Source organism: Mesoplodon mirus, assembly GCF_964341445.2.
Source record: "Mesoplodon mirus genome assembly, chromosome: 15".
NCBI classification, from domain to species: domain Eukaryota; kingdom Metazoa; phylum Chordata; class Mammalia; order Artiodactyla; family Ziphiidae; genus Mesoplodon; species Mesoplodon mirus.
The window spans coordinates 35798747-35815499 of NC_138991.1; the positions used below are offsets into that span (position 1 = coordinate 35798747).

Sequence of the window (16753 nt, forward strand, 5' to 3'; positions counted from 1 at the left end):
AAGTGGAGACAACGTGTACCACATGCTCTGCAGAAATTTGGTGGAAAAAGGAGAGAAACATGTGGGCTGGAAGCTGGAGGAGACAGCAGAATTGAGGAAACACAGGGAGTAGATTAAGAAGGAACCCTGGAGAGGGCAGGCAGGATGGCAGGTTTGGGCTGGAGGGGTGGGTATCGCTGGAAGGGCCCAGAGAAGGTGGCAGAGGTAGATTCCGGACGAGGCCTCCCGCCCTCACACTGGATGGAAGAGGAAAGGGTGGCTGATTTTCCAGAGGAGCCCTGGGGGGATTTGGGGGAACACAGGTCAGAAAGGCAGGACCTGGTGGCTTTGGAGGTGGTGCGGGCAGCGGCGGGAGAATCTGGTTGTCGGGAAGTTTGAGAAGGGAAGGGAGGGAGGGGCTCGCCCTGCTTGGTGGTGGTGGGGACCTTCGGGCATCAGTGAGGTGGGCACAGCAGTTGCTGAGGGGTGCTGTGGGTTCTGGGAAGCTGGAGAGAAGGAGGTGGTGGTGGTATGACTTCTTCCCACCTCTGGGGAGGAGAGAGCAGGCCCACTGAGCCAGGCTCCCCCAGATCACCCATGAGCCCCCCACAAGCCCGAGGCTGCCGTGACTATGCTCCTTTTTTTCTTTGTTCTTTTTGGCCGCGCTGTGAGACGTGGGATCTTAGTTCCCTGACCAGGGATCAAACCCATGCCCCCTGCAGTGGAAGCATGGAGTCCTAACCACTGGACCACCAGGGAAGTCCCCCTGACTCTGCTTCTGCTCCTACTCAAGCCAGAGAGGTGAGGTTGAGTGGGGTTAGGAGGGGAACCCCCCACCCCAGGATCCCCCAGCAATCTAGAATTTCTGCAGAAAGGGCTTCCCCGCTGCCCATCGAGGTCCATCTACTCCTGCCACGCTGTTTGCCCTCAAGACAACGGCAACAGGAAAATCGCTCAGAAGGTGCTGCTGTCGTTTTATTTTTGTGCCAGTAAAGGTGCACAGGGACTTAGGGACCCAGCAAGATGCCATCATCCAGCCATGCCTGGACACTTGCAGTCCCCGCCCTCCTAGAGCAGCTGCTCCATTTCATATGGTTTTGAGTGGCTGACAGTTCTCCTGTAATCTGAGACAACGTCTGCCTCCCTGTAACTTCCCTGTTTGATCCAAAGCCCACCCGGGGGCCACGGCACCCCAGTGCTCCTCCTGTCCTGTGACGGCTGCAGAGATGTGACTGCTGCAGAGCCCATGCTCTCTGTACCCGCTAAGCCTTTGGCTAAGCCAGCAATGGCATTTGGTGCGTTAGTTCTTATTTTCCAGAGTCTGTGCTTGCTCTGGAGGTCACTTCATAGGTGGTAGTAGTTGGGGCAGAGGGACTAGCCTGTCCGCCACTGACAACACTAGGGTGAGAACATTTCTCAAGTTCCTGATTCGCAGCCCAGGATTCCCTGAGCTAAGATCTGGGTTCCTCTCCTACCGCTGGGCGATAGATAGAACCCAGGGCCCAGGGAGAGGGCCTTGGAGATGCCCAGGTGCTCAGCGGCTCCCGCTCGTGCCCCGGGCCAGGCCAGAGCTTCCAGTGGGCAAGACCCATACCCTGTCCTCCTCCTCCTCTTTCTCCCCACTCCAGCCCCGACCAACTTAGGGATCCCTGGGAAAGGCCCCTCTGGCCCCCAGCTGCTGCCTGAGCCTGCACCCTCCCTGTGCCCTGCCCCACCCAGGCAGCACTCACACGTGGCCCCCAGGCCGGTCCTCCCTGGTGAGCATTCCCTCCTTCTCCATTAGCATCTGCCGGAAAGTCCTGACCTTCTGCCGGGTCTCCTCTTCTGAGTACCTGTGGGGCACAGGGAAGATGAGAACTGCTGTCTTGGCTTTGGTTTCCTCACCACCTGCCCGCCCCCCAGCCCATCCCCCCAGCCCTCAGTCATGTGGGCACTTTCCAGCTTGCAACGACCTGTCCAAGGTCACACCACCACCAAGATTCTCAGTGCTGGGGAAGCTCAAGGCCTACCCGTTTTGCACCAACTCAGCCAACCAATCAACTAAACAAACAAACTACCAGCCAAACAAACACATAAGCTAAAGGAAGTGTTGCTCCCAGAAGTGGGGAGACCCACCAGGGGAGACGGGGCCCTTCCTCCTGGCCCTCCCCTACCCCAGGGCAGGCCTCCCTCCCACGTCCAGGCTGCAGTCACTCTCTGGAGACATTTTAGGGGACAAGTGAGACCCGTGGCCTTGACACATACATGGCCTTTTCTGCTTTCCTGGCCTCAAGGACCTCTGATCCTCACAATAGCCTGGGGAGATCCTCAGCGCATCCCCGCCTCTGCAAGGTCTAGGCTGCCAGGTGGCTGGCCCAGGATCCCAGGGGTAGATCCATTGCTTCCCAGCTTGGGATGGGGGGTGGATGAAGTCTGGGCCTTGGATGGAAGCTCCCGACTTCCCTACTCCGCTCTCCCTCCCTCCCTGAGGCTAGGGACCAAAGCCCAGAATTATCTACCCCTCATCCTTGTTCCCACACCCTGGGCTTGGTTGTAACCTCTCTCACACCACCACTGTGACAGATGTCCATGCTGCTCCCGGGGTGGGGGCGTTCTGTGCCCACCCAGCCCCCAGCCCTGTGCCCAGCACATGCAGCTGTCCAGTGGAGGCTGCTGATTGAGTCTTGGGGTCCCAGGCTCCCACCCTCTCCCCTTCCTGGGCTGCAGGTCATTGTTCTGGACAGAAAATATGGTGACCAAATAGGAACCGGGGTCCCATCTTCTTTGTCATCTGACCATCCACCCTCTGTGCACACAGCAGGCCCAGCCCGGCCCACTCAGCCTGTCCATGAAAATGGTACGTTGTTCCCTCTCAGGGACCCCATCTCTTTTCTCCTTCTTTCCTCTCCTTCAGCAAGCATTTGGGATTGACCCCGCCTTTTTGGAGAGCAATTTGGCATTCTTTTTAAAAGGCTTAAAGAAAAATGAATAACAGCTTTTGACTCATAAATTAACTTCCAGGTTTGCTCTGGGAAGTAACCGTGGCTAAGCACAAAGATGTGACTCATGGCATGTTTACAGCAGGATGGATTCCCACCCCCCCACCAGGTTACGTGTCAACGTTTGTGTTTCCATAGCAAACTGAGCTTCCTGGTTCCTGGCAGGTTGTTCGTGTGCTAGTCATCATCCGTTGGCTCCTCTGCAGCCTGCACTGGCCTGGGAGTTCCCTGAGGGCAGGGACCTTGTCTGTCTGAATTGCAGTTGTGTCCCCAGCACCTGGCACCTTGCCTGCCACACGTGGCATCCAAAAATGTTTGATAAATGAGTAGATGGTGATGGAGAGGATTGAAGAGGTCGAAGGTGGAATTTTCATTTTGGAAAGATGGCTCTGGTGGCCATGTGGCTGGAGGAGAGGGAGGCCGACCCTGGGCTACGGCAGGGGTTCAGGGGGGAGGTGCTGAGGTCAGCGCTAGAGAGTGGGCGTGAGGATGGAGGGGGAGAAGTGGACGAAATACCAACTGGTAGGGAGAATGGCTGGGACTCGGAACCGGTTGAATATGTCGGCGGGGGGGTTAGGAGGGGAGCACTACCTACTTCTTAACCATGTGTCCCCTGAACCCCAGCTGGGGTGTCACCCTCTATAGGTTTGGGCACCTCTGCGGCCCACTATAGGGAGGATTTTTTGTTGTTGTTGTTGTTCTTTTTTATTTTTTATTTTTATTTTTATTTTTTTTTATTTTTTGCTTTATAAAAAATTTAATCAGTTATACATATACATATGTTCCCATATCCCCTCCCTTTTGCGTCTCCCTCCCACCCTCCCTATCCCACCCCTCCAGGCGGTCACAAAGCACCGAGCTAGGGAGGATTTTTTTTCACCATTTTAACCTTTTTTTTTTTTCTTTTTTTTAATTGATGTATTGTTGATTTACAACGTTGTGTTAGTTTCAGGTGTACAGCAAAGTGATTCAGTTATATATACACATATATATATTCTTTTTTCAGCTTCTTTTCCCTTATTTTGTTATTACAAAATATTGAGTAGAGTTCCCTGTGCTGTACAGCAGGTCCTTCTTGGTTATCTATTTTATATATAGTAGTGTGTATATGTTAATCCCAATCTCCTAATTTATCCCTCCCCATAGGGAGGATGGAGTCCAGCCTGGCAGGGGGAAGAGCCCGTCTCTTCCAACCCCCCACCGTTTCCGCAGGAGTGTGTGTGTCTCAGGTCCTGCTGTGCTGACACCACTGACCCAGCTTCACCAGCCCTGGGCCTTGGTTTGTAAGTGTCCACCTTGGTCCCTGTTTAGCATTCAGCCGGAGGTCCCTAGGCCTTGCTTGCTGGGCAGGACAGAGCCCTCGGTCACCAGGCTCTGAAGGAGGGAACCCCTCCTGCTGTAAACATCACCTGAGTCACATCCTTGGTCCTTTTCTGAGCAGTGGAGGCTCAGAGGACCTGCTTCCATCTCACCTTCTCCTCAGGAGACCAGCTTGTCATTGTCACCAGCACAGAGAAAAACAGTACTGGCCCTTCAGCACTGCCGAGCCCCCAACTCAGAGACCCCTGGGAGGGAGACACCAGCTGGCTGGGCCATCGATAGGGGCCCTGGGACCTGGCAGGGTCGGGAAGGAGGTGGACCAAGAGTGAGGCTGGGCCAGACCCCCAGCTGTATGGGAGGGGCTTCAGGCCAGGGTCCAAGCCGCATGCCTGGGGATCTACAGAGCATGTGAAGGCTGGGAGGTGGGAGCGAAACCCAGGATTTCATGAAGACCTGGAGCAGGACGTGTGCAGGGACTTAGGGCTCATCCCAGAGCCGGCCGGTGTAAGGCGAGGTGACTAACGCCAGCACCTGCTGTTGGGGGGCCGCTGTTGCTGGACTGAACTGACTCAGGAGGACCCCTCTATGTGCCGGGGTTTCTTGCTGGGACCCAGGGAGGACATCTGGCTATTGGGCGAAGTGGTCTCAAGTGTGACCACCACCTGGAGTCTCCTCTCCCCTCACACCTCTCAGCTGAGGCCACAGGCGTTACGAGGAGAGGCAGAAGAGCCAGGCCGTCCTGTTTTCGAATCCCAGCGCCCCCACTTTCTAGCTCTGTGACCTTGGACAAGTCCGCATACTTCTCTTAGCCTGATCTACATCTGTGAAACGGGATAGTAAACTGCCTTTCAAGGTCATCACAGGATTAAGGGAGAGGATGCATATAGAGCACTTTGCGCAGTGCCTTGCACGTAGTAGGTGCTCCATAAATGGAGTTGATTGAGGATTATTTGTCCCAGAGCTGTGGGGACAAAGGGTCTAGTCGTCCCAGGCTCCCTGCTTTTTTCTACCCTAGACCCCTCCCAGGTCAGCGTGGTTCCGGGTCAGGAATCACCTGGACCTCTCCCCTCTGCTCTCCCAGGAGGCAAAGGCTGAGGAGAGGGAGGCTGGTATCCAAATCATCCACTCCCTGCAGATGTGGCAGCACCTGCCAACTTAAGGCTACACAGGAGGCCTGGCTGGCTAAAAGTCAAGGGCTTGGACAGGGGAAGCGGGTAGGCAGGGCAAGGCTGCCTGTCTCAGCGCCGCAGCCTACTGGCTCCGCTGCTTCCCCAGCCGATCTGGCTCCCTCATTGCCACTTCACTCTTCGGGAAGGATGTGCCAAATTCATTTTTGCTTGGGGACTTCCTGGGTTGCCCTCTGGGGCTGGGGTGGGGGGAGGGGACAATGCATTTCTTTTTTTTTTTTAATTTGGCTGCGTCGGGTCTTCACTGCTGCACACGGGCTTTCTACAGTTGCGGCGAGCTGGAGCTACTCTAAGTTGCAGTGCACGGGCTTCTCATTGCCGTGGCTTCTTTTGTTGCAGAGCACGGGCTCTAGGTGCGTGGGCTTCAGTAGTTGTGGCGCGTGGGCTCAGTAGTTGTGGCTCATGGGCTGTAGAGAGCAGGCTCAGTAGTTGTGGCGCACAGGCTTAGTTGCTCCGTGGCAATGTGGGATCTTCCTGGCCCAGGGCTCGAACCCATGTCCCCTGCATTGGCAGGTGGACGCTTAACCACTACGCCACCAGGGAAGTCCCGACAATGCATTTTAAAAGAGGGTCCCAGCGTTGAAAATGTTTCATTCTGCCTGTCTTTGCCCAGATCTGGCATTTCCTAGGTAATTACTTCCTCAGTCATTAATTTGATCTTCACCACAGTTTTGAGGCGGGTGGGTGGCCTTACTATTCCCATTTTACAGATGAGGAAACAGAACAGGGAGAAAGGAGGATTCAAAGCTCCAAACCCATCTAGGGGCAGAGCCGTGCTCTGTCCACCTCGAGCATCCTCATGGGAAGGGGCATGGGTAGGATGTGGGGGGATGTCTGGGGCCGGAGCTGGAGCATCACGTCACAAAGGCTGGGGGCGCTGTCCCCACCCCCAAGGTGGTTGCCGGCTGCACGTGGAGGCTGCCCAGGAAGATGACTCTGAAGGCAGCGTCAATCACCAGTGAATTAGCCGCCATCCATCAATATTAAGGAAGGAATTTCTTTTTAACAGGGCCAAAGAGTGTGTGTTCCTGTGACTAGTGGGAATATTTGTCAAATGCCTGAGAAGCTGGTAAATAAATGCGAATGACCCAGCGTTTCTAGGAATGGATATTAATGGCTGGATTTTATAACAGAGCAAAGTTCTCTAGTGTTTGTGGAGCACTTTCTGGGGATTGGCTCCACGTGCGGGAGCCCTGCATGTCCCTTAGTCCACAGGACACTTGGAACAACTCCCCCCATCCTTTAAAAATTTTTTTTTAACTTTTTATTCTTATTTTTATTTATTTATTTATCCCCACCACCACCCCCACCCCACCCCCGCCCTGGCTTGCGAGATCTTAGTTCCCCAAACAGGGATGGAAACCTGGGCCCTCAGCAGTGAAAGCGTGGAGTCCTAACCATTGGACGGCCAAGGAATTCCCAGAACAACTCCTTATTTAACAGGCCACTAGCTGTGACTTGCCCAAGGTCACAGGCCAGGGCTGGAAGCCCGGATTGCTGGGCTCCAGAGTGGCTGTGCCCTCTACCGACCGCGCAGCCGCTAAGAGATGGGGGGGAGAGGTGGATGGTAACTTGAGAGCTAGCTTTGTGGGAGACTCCAGTCTAAGGACCACTTGGAGTGAAAGCTTGGGTGGGGGAAGGGCCCCTGACAGAACAGCTGGAGGTCTGATGGGTGCTTCCTAGAGAGGCTTCCTAGAGAGGCGTAAGTCCTTGATGCCAGGGGACGGACACTAAGGACACGGCCAAATGCCGTCCCCCTCCACCTGAGGCTGCCCTCGTCGGATAATAAGCCTCCCAGTGCAGGGGGAGATTCAACCGGCGGAGTGGGGCCATTGGGGAGGGAAGGCCCCTGAAAGGTTGGGGCTCTGTGAGGGGGAGGCCTTTCCGAAGGGGAAGGTTCAGTGAAGAGGAAGGGACTTAGGAAGGGGGCGGGGCTTTGTGAGAGGGAGGGGGCGGGGCCCTGTGACGGGGAAGGGGCGGGGCTCTGGGAGGGGAAAGGGGTGTTTTCCTAGAATGAAGCACAAAAGGCTGGTTCTCTACTGTCCCAGTAATCCTGTTTCCCAGCCACGCCCACACTCCCTCCACTTCTCGAGTCTCCCAATTCAGCAGGATTTGCAGGTTTAATTAAGGTCTGGGACTTTCTCTGCAGGAGGATACTCCATTCCCCACCCGCTACTCCACCCTGCCCCTGGGGATCTCATTTCCTTGGCCACATCCGCAGCTCATCAAACCTGTTTTCATTGCCAGCTAGAAGCCTCCTTTCTGTTTGTCTTCAGCAGCCTTCCACCCATCCATCCCTCTCTGCAGGGACCCTCCCCACCCCGACCTGGTCCCCACCTGGAGGTGAACACCAAGTCCCCGTGCCCCTTTCTTTTCCTACAAGCGGCCCTGCCTGGCAGCCTTGGCCCTGCCTTCCTGAGGGCCTTGGGTGGTGGTGACCATCTCTGTCTGAGCCTTAGTGTCTTCTGGGCTCCAAAGGGACAGTGAGCCTTGTCTTGGCTGCCTCTTAGGGAGCCCAGGAGGCCTGGATGAACAGACAAAGACGTGGTTTGGAAGGACTGCTGGACACAGGCTGTCTGTCCCCATGTGGCTCCAGGCCCTAGTGCACTGGGCATTTCTGATTTCTCAGCTCACTGACAGTGCAAGCCTGATGGGCAGGCCCTGCTCCCCACTTTGACTCCCTCAACAGCCGGCCCAGTAGTTTCAAAGTACTCAGGGCAGATGCAAAAGGGAGGCTTGGGAATACCAGCTTTCCTTGGAGCTGCACAGATGGGAATGGCTTTGTTCTCTGTTTCTTTGCCTCCAGCTCCACGTGTGAGGTCTGTCCTGTCTCCACTGGATTTTCAGGGGGAGGTCCCTAAATCCTTACTGATTAATGCACAACCCCTCCTTCTCAGCCTGACGAACTCCTACACGTCCTTCAAGGCCCATTCAAATGTCTTCTCTCATAATCTCCCCTCTGAGCTCCTGAAGCACTTGACCCTCTCCTGTCCTGTCCTATAACCATGATTCTAATCTGTCTTATGGTGGAGTTGGTTGTTAACATGTTTGTTTCCCTTCTGAGATGGGGAAGGAATAGGGGTTGGAAGGATGGTCTTTGAGGAAGTGACTCCGATTCGGCTCTGGGGTCCAGCGTTGCCCAGCACAGTGCCTGGCACACCTGTGTGCCCCTGTGACTGGTTCGGAACTAGATAGGGTGAAACCTAAGCTTCTGGGTGTGGCTGTTGGGTGGGATTTCTTTGCTGAAACCACAGGCAGCCCTCACACATAGTAGGGGCCCACTGTGCTTTCTTGCCTGGCTGCAGCATCTGCAGAGACCAGGCAGCTCGATCCACCCATTTTATAGAAGGGGAAACTGAGGCCTTGATTTATCATTGATGTTTACAGGCTTCTCTCCTGCACTGGGCTGGATATTTCTGGAAGGCATGGACTGTGTCTCCTTGGCTTCTGCGAATCTGAGCCCAGGTAAGAGCTTGACATAGAGCAGTTCAAGATGGCTTATTGGTAGACTAAACTAATAAATGAATGAAAGTTCGGCTGGGCTTGCAATGGTTCAGATTCTGACCTTACAGGCTCCCGGGTCCCAACGCTGGCTCCGCCCCGGCACCGCCCTTGGTTCCCTCCACGCCCCCAGTGCCCCGCCCCGGCTCCGCCCCCTTCCGACTCCGCCCCCTTCCGACTCACCCCTGCTCCTCCATCATCTCCTGCAGCTCCATGCACTTGAGCTCCACGCGCCGCTTGCGCTCGTGGTCCAGGATCTCGCGGTGCGCGCGCTTCACTAGGCCGGGCTCCGCGGCCCGCAGCTCCTCCTCCGCCCGCGGCCAGGCCCCCGACGAAGCGCCCGGCTGCGGAAAGCCGTTCGCTGCGTCGGGCGGGGACGGCATGCTGGCCGCCCCGTTGTTCACTGTGGAGGACATGGTGGCTGCTCCCGGAGCTGCTGGCCTCGGCCCTGCAGGGTAGACACAGACACCCGGCGGGATGGTCACTTCTCGGCCACCTGCTAAGCTCCTCTCGGCGCGGGTTAATCCTGGAGATTTAAAGGACCACTCACGGCTCTAATCCGCTTCCCCTCATGCTGCAGAGCCGGGCTGGTGGCAGGTTTGCACCTTTGGGTCACACCCCAGGGCATGAGGGGGAATCGGACGGACACTGGGCTTTCCCCATCTGTAAGGTGCGTGGATTCAGGCCGGACTAGATGGCCTCTAAGGAACCTTCTCATCTCCAGGGACCTAGTACCACTCAGGACAACCCCCTCTGCCTTGTACCAAGGCCTGGCCCCTGCCTGCACGCCTGCTGGCAGCTCCCCGGGCAACCAAGTCGGTCTCTGGGAAAATGTGTTGGTTTTATTCTTGTTTTTCCTTCAGGCTCACTCCCTAGTGCCCATTCTCCTGGCTCTGGCCCCTGGAGTCGCAGACCACATGTGCTCCCCCCTCCCAGGCTCCTCTGGGACAGCCCTGCCGAGATGGGAAGATGGAACCTTCTCCAGGCTCAACTCCATTCCCACCTCAGATGCAGTTTTCAGTTCCCACTTGGATTTGGATAACTTTTCCAAAGTCCATTCCGGGTAGGGGCCTGATTGAAGCCCACAGGACTGTCCCCTCCTTTGTTCTGGGAACACTGCTTCTGAGAATGTGACCAAAAGTGACACTGACATTAACTCTCCAGGCAGCCAAATCCTCCTGCCGGCTTGGGATGGGGTAGGAGTCAGCAGGTGAGGTGAGAAGCTGTGGCTTCATGCTAGACCCAAAGTAGAGGATGTGCCTGCATGCACCCTGTGCATGTATGCGCGCGCGCGCGCGCGCGCGCGCACACACACACACACACACACACACCAAGGACTTCTCTTAGCAGAGGGGAGGCACCTCCTGAGCTATTTCCATTTCCTTTCTCCAAGGCTCTGCTAGTTGCTAAGCAACAGGGAGGCCTCCTTCCCAGGGAGTGGGATGGGAGGGAGGGAAGGGGTGGAGGGGGGTGAGAAGAGAAGGAACTGGGCATGTCTGGACATCCCAGATGGGGCCCTCCTTCGGTACAACCCCCCCCACCCAAACACATACTCCCCTCACTGGCCTCAAAGTGCTGGGGGGTGAGGGGTGTCAGAGCCATGGAGTCTGAAAGGCAGAGAAGAGAGGGGGACTGTGAGAGGAAAAAGGCTCTGAAGGGGACAGTGACGGGAGGTGACAGTGGTAATGAGAACACAAGCTCCTTTCATATGTCCATCCCCCCCCACGTCTGAGTTCTAGGTCAGGCTCCTCTACTCCTTGTTTTGTGACCCTGACGATGTCACTGCTCCTCTCTGAGCCTTTGTTCCCAACCTGTGCCTGGGAGCATCATCCAGATTCTTCAGAAGAGGAGGGCTCTTGGGGATTTACGGAACAAAGCTGTTCTTCTAACCCTGCTTCCCGTCTGTCCCTAGCCCAGCCCTGCACCCCAGCTCCACCAGGCCTTCTCCTAGGGTACCCCACAGGCATCACCCACTCACCAAGCCCCACACAAAGCTCTTGGATCCCTGCTTGCTACCTGCCTTGGCTCCAGTGCATAGCTTACGGCCTCCAGCCAGGGACACGCACGGAGCTTGGAGAACCCCACTGTCCTGGCCCACCACAGCTCACCAGCATCAAGTTTGGTCCCTCATTCCCTCTGCTCAACATTGCTCACATTTATCCACCTCCTCCTCTCTCATTACTGCCTCCGTTCAAGTCTCTCCCTCTGGTCCACTCTGGCCTCAGCATCCTGTCTGTCCCCCACTCCCCGACCTCTTTCTGTTCATCTTCCATCAGCAACCTGGGAGATTGGTCCAGGAGCAAATCAGCAAATCATGCCCTGATTAACAGCCTCTAGTGGCTTCCTGTCACTCTGGCTTCAAGTTGTGACATGGCCTGTCTCCTGGACTAGCCGTCCCCCTGCTGCTCCTACACAGATTCTCCAACCCTCTTGCATCCAGGCCTTTCCCCCTGCTGCTCCCTTTCCCTGGGATGCTCTGCACCCGACTCCTGCATGACCTCAAAATCACTGCTCACAGGCCTCCCCACTTTCTGGAAGCCCCCCCTCCCCACTCTGGCTGGTGCGACCCTCCTGGAGCTCTAGCCACTCACTGTGGGCACACAGGTCTGGCTCCCCCTGAGGGCTGAGGGCAGTTTAGCCTCAACTCCTAGGGCCAGCACAGTGCCTGAAACATGTGGAGCCCAGCGCCCCGGGGTAAAACAAGGAGGAGGCAAAAAGGGAGGTGGGACAGAGGAAGGCTGGGCAGTCCTTGATACAGCCTGCAAGACCCCTTTGCATTTTGCCTTACACTATCTTGCAACTTCATCCCGTGCCACACCTCATCCTGTAGCCAACATCCAGCCCCTCAGCCTGGGTCATCTGTCCCCAGACATGTGCTCTCACTCCTTTGTGCCTTTGCCCATGCGGTTCCCCTGTGCTGGAATTCCATTTCCTCTTCTCTCCACCTGGGGAACTCTGGCACAGGCTTCTGGGCCCAGCCCAAATGTCACCTCCTCTGGGAAGCCTTCCCTGCTTTTGAGGAAGAATGAGTCATTCCCTCCTTGTGCCCCCACAGCTTTTGTCCTCACCTCTTTAGATACTGAGCCTCAATTTATTGTTTGCATCTGACCACTGTTCTAGCCCTTTGAGTGAAGGGGACCATCCCTTCATTCTGGCTCCCAGAGCCTACCCAGCACCTGGCAACTCAGGAGATGCACTGAGGGTGTGGGGACAAAGTGCTTGGGTCCCAGCGAGAGCCCGTGGAGCCAGGTTCTGAGTAATGCTGCTCTGCATGCTTTCCCTCTGACGTGGGAGAGGCTCCCCAGCCTAGAACTTGGCCTGAGCTCCTTGAGGGCAGGGGAGGGGAAGCTGGTGGGAGCAGTTCTGAATGCACTCAGATCTCCAGACCCTGAGAAATCCTATCCCTGGCACTGGGAGAATGCCTGGGTAAGATGGCTAGGCTGCTGAAGGCAATCTTTCAGGAGTGAGTGAAGGAAAGGAGAGGAATGTGAAGACAGAGGGCAGATGCTGTCTGGATTTTCACTAGGACAGACGGTGGATTCTAGCAATTTCACCTGGTGATGGAGGGTGCCAGGCAGGAATCAGAGGCACATTATTGAAAGAATGACCCCTGAACCCCTAGAGGAGAGCCCAGGACCCTAAGAACAAGTCATTGCACACTGAGCCCACTTCTTTCCAAGTCAGGGTTGCTGGACCAGCAGACCAGGGAGTTAGTTACTGCAGGCAGCCGAGTCTCTCTGTGGGGTATCTGATATTATCTATTACGGAATCCTTGTGAGATTTCTTAAGAAGAAAGAGACATTGTGCTGGTGGCAACTAACATTCTGTACTGTTTTATTTGGTGGATAGATTAACCTGTGCTCAAAGGGAGCCGATTAATGGGTCAATGTCACATTAGATGGGGGTGTCTAGTGGAAGACCACAGGGCTCTGTCCTCACCCACATCTGATCCCATATGTTCACCACTGACTGGATGGAACTCTGATAACCTGATGATCAGATTCACCGAGGACACCAATTGAGAAGGCTCATAAATTCAGAGTCAGAATCTGAAAGGACTCAACAGACTGACAAGATGGAAGGAGTCTAAGAAGGTGAAACAGGATAGTGAGAAATGCCACATCCTGAAGCTGGGTCCCAAATTAACTTTCTAAAATTGGAATGAGGTAGACATACTTTAGAAGCAGCATATTTAGGAAGGATTTAGGGGTTTTCAGTGGTCACAGGCTCAATTTGAGTCAGTATCATGATGTGGCTGCCAAAAGTACATGCCATCTTAGGCTACATCAACAAAAATATGTCTAGAATGGGGAGGTGATGATAAGAATATACAAGTGGTCAGAATCCCAATCTTCAGATACTTGAAGGATTGTAGAGGATTTAGGCCAAACCTGGCTGAATCTGTTGGGAAGCTTGTTAGAAGTAGGTTGGTTTGGGCTTCCCTGGTGGTGCAGTGGTTAAGAATCTGCCTGCCAATGCTAGGGGACACAGGTTCAAGCCCTGGTCTGGGAAGATCCCACATGCCGCAGAGCAACTAATCCCGTGAGCCACAACTACTGAGCCCGTGTGCCACAACTACTGAAGCCTGCATGCCTACAGCCCGTGCTCCGCAATGAGAAGCCACCACAATGAGAAGCCTGCACACCACAACGAGAGTAGCCCCCACTCGCCGCAACTAGAGAAAGCCCCTCGCACAGCAACAAAGACCCAAAGCAGCCAAAAATAAATAAATAAATAAATTTATTAAAAAAAAGAGAAGTAGGTTGGGTCGCCAGATTTGGCAAATAAAAATACAGGATGCACAGTTAAATTAATTTGAGTTTCATGAATTTCATATGTGGGACATCTTTATACTAAAAGAAAAATATTCATTGTTTATCTGAAATTCAAATTAAACTGGGTGTCTTGTATTTTATATGTGATTCCTACCTAGACCTACTGAATCAAAATCTCTGGGGGTGAAATTGTCAGTGTTCCCGAGGTGATTCTGATATAGACCATCTGTGGACCAGCAATTGGGAGCCGGTTCTACAGCAGCAGTTCTCAAATCTTATTAGGCAGCAGAGTCACCTGGAGGGCTTGTTAAACCATAGATGGCTATGGTCTACCCCTGCAATCTCTGATTCGGTAGATCTGGGGTGGGCTCTGAGAATTTGCATTTCTAACCATGAGAATTTGCATTTCTAACAAGTTTCACCTGTGCTGGACCTTGAACCACACTGAAGGGAGCAAACCCTAGCCAATCTGGGTGGTTCCAGAAGACAAAGCCAACACTCCTGCGGAGGAGTCATCTTTTTTTTTTTTTTTTTTTTTTTTGCGGTACACGGGCCTCTCACTGCCGTGGCCTCTCCCGTTACAGAGCACAGGCTCCGGACTCGCAGGCTCAGCAGCCATGGCTCACGGGCCCAGCCGCTCCGCGGCATGTGGGATCCTCCCGGACTGGGGCACAAACCCGCGTCCCCTGCATCGGCAAGCGGACTCCCAACCACTGCGCCACCAGGGAAGCCCGGAGAAGTCATCTTGAGTGGACTTCAGCTAAGTCCAAGGTAGGATTTTTTTCCCTAACAATCAAAACTTTAAAAAAACTAAGCAGTTCATCCCAGGATGAGTGAGTTCCCCATTACAGGAACTACTCAAATAAGAGATAAACTATTATATTCACTCAACAAGCACAACAAACACTTGCCCAGCATCTACTCACCCCCTCCCCCAGCAACAAATGCTGGAGATTTGGAGACAAGCAAGACCCCATCCTGACCCTGTGGCAGCTCACAGGCTGGTTTGGGAAACCAGTAGTTATCGGTGTAGTGTGATAAAAGAGAATTTGAGGAGTGTCTGCATCTCCGCCTGGTTGGTCAGGGCAGGCTTCCCAGAAGGGGTGAGAGGGGCTGGAGACAGGGACACCAGAGCAGCTGGACCCTGGTCAGGATTCAAGAAATGTATGGACAGACTGGGCAGGACTGTTGGCGGACTGGGTGTGGGGTGGAGGGAGGCGCCTTGGATAACACTGGGTCTCTGGCTTGGGTAGCCAGGGGGATGGTGCAGACATTTACTGTGATGGGGAATATGGAGGGCAAACTGGGCTGTGTTAAGGGTGAGGGGCTTCTGGGGGTCAAGCAGACAGCTATGAGGTCTAGAGACATAACACTGACCCTGACCCTGACTTGTTAAGGTCCTTGGGGACATTGATGCTGTGTCTCTTTGGAGGCAGGGTGGCACATGGGAAGTCTCTTCTTGACCCCTGATTGGCTGTGAGACCCTGAGCGAGTCTCTTCCCGTCTCTGGACCCTGGTTTCCCCGCTGGACAATGAGGGACTGGACTCAAAGACCCCACAGGTCTTCTGTTCTGGAAATCTAGGTAATACTATGTATGTATACCGCCAAGCCTTCAGCCCACCTCCTTCCTGCTGCTGTAGCCAGTGGCCAGGGCCACACCGGTTCCCCCCGGAGCTCAGCCTGAGGCTGTCCCCAGCACTGGGTCAGGTCCCAAGGGCAGGTCCAGATGCTGGGCCAGTCAAACCCATACGCAGATTAAGTCATGATTTTAATGCTGTCTGACTGGGAGGGGCGCGGCGGGGGTGCATCTCACCTTCTGACAGCCAGGAAGTAGTTAAAGGACCATAGCCCTGACTTCCAAACCTCACTCCTGAGTCCCTGGGCTTGCCTCCTTCCCTCAGTCCCAAGCCTGGGTCCCCCGAGCAGGCCTGGCTGAGGACAGGATGGAACACAGTCTGGCTGCCGGTACCTGCAAGTCCAGTCCTGCTGGTAGAGATTAATTGAAGGGGAAATAGCCCATCTGTACTGCAGGGTCCAGCCTGCTGACAGGCACAGAGGCCTCTCAGCTAATGAGATCGTCACTCACCTCGGGGCTCAGAGGGGTAGGATGCTAAGGGTGGTAGTGACTGGACCAGGTCTGGGGAGAGGGAACAGTGGACCACATATGTGTCTGAGAAGGAGACTGGGTCATGCCGCGGGGAACATGGTTTGAGGCGGGGAGACAGGGCCGTGCTCTTTGGGAACTCATGAGCTGAGCGACCTTGATCGTGTGGCTTAAACTATGTGCCTCAGTTTCCTTGCCTGTGAATTGGAACTAATAATAGCACCCTCCTCTTAGGGTCGTGGTAAAGGACTAATGCATGTGAAATGCTAGTACAGTGCCTGGCACACAATGAATGTCCCATAAATGGTGATGATTATTTGTCAGTGGTGACTGTCCTCTTTTGGACATGGTGGGGGTGAGGAGTCCTTGGACATCCACGTGAAGATGTCCAGAGGCTGAGCTCTGGGTCTGATTGGGGGATGTCATCACATAGCTGGGGACTGAGATCCAAGGGTAAGCAAGGTCGTTGATTGTGGAGGGAGGAGAGGGCGGAGGCCGGAGCCCAGGGTAAGGATGACCTGGGCCACCTTCCCCCATCCCCACTGGCCTCAGCAAACCCCTCCCAACTCACTTTCAGTGTCTCAGCCTCCAGCCCCCATGGCACCAAACCAGGGGCCCCCTTTGCTCCTGGGGCTCAGGAGCCTCTCTCCCCCCAGGGGCAGCACTCACTCCCCTGGGGGCCCCTTTCCCCACCCCTGCCTGCCAGAGACCCACCTACCCGGTGATGACGTCAGGACTCGGGGCCTCTGCACCCTCAAAGGTACAGGTTCCTACAACTTCAAGTAAACTCTTGACCTGTAGTCATACACAATTTAACCACCTTCTTGCCACTAAGGTCCTTCTGCTGCTCCCGCTGGCTCAGGAACAAGGAGCACTAGGTTTGGAATCAGAAGATTTGAACTTGAATT

General features: G+C 54.7%; 1 protein-coding gene across 1 annotated transcript in view; it reads right to left on the reverse strand.

Moving 5' to 3' along the window:
- SRRM3 (serine/arginine repetitive matrix 3) overlaps positions 1–9381 on the reverse strand; it is a gene marked incomplete at its 5' end in the record, with an annotated part of 33029 nt that extends 23648 nt beyond the window's left edge. The window contains 2 exons of the mRNA XM_082645852.1: positions 1710–1811; positions 9149–9381. Of these exons, the coding sequence (XP_082501978.1) occupies positions 1710–1811; positions 9149–9381 (335 nt within the window). The remainder of the gene's footprint in view (positions 1–1709; positions 1812–9148) is intronic.
- Positions 9382–16753: the final 7372 nt, after the last annotated feature.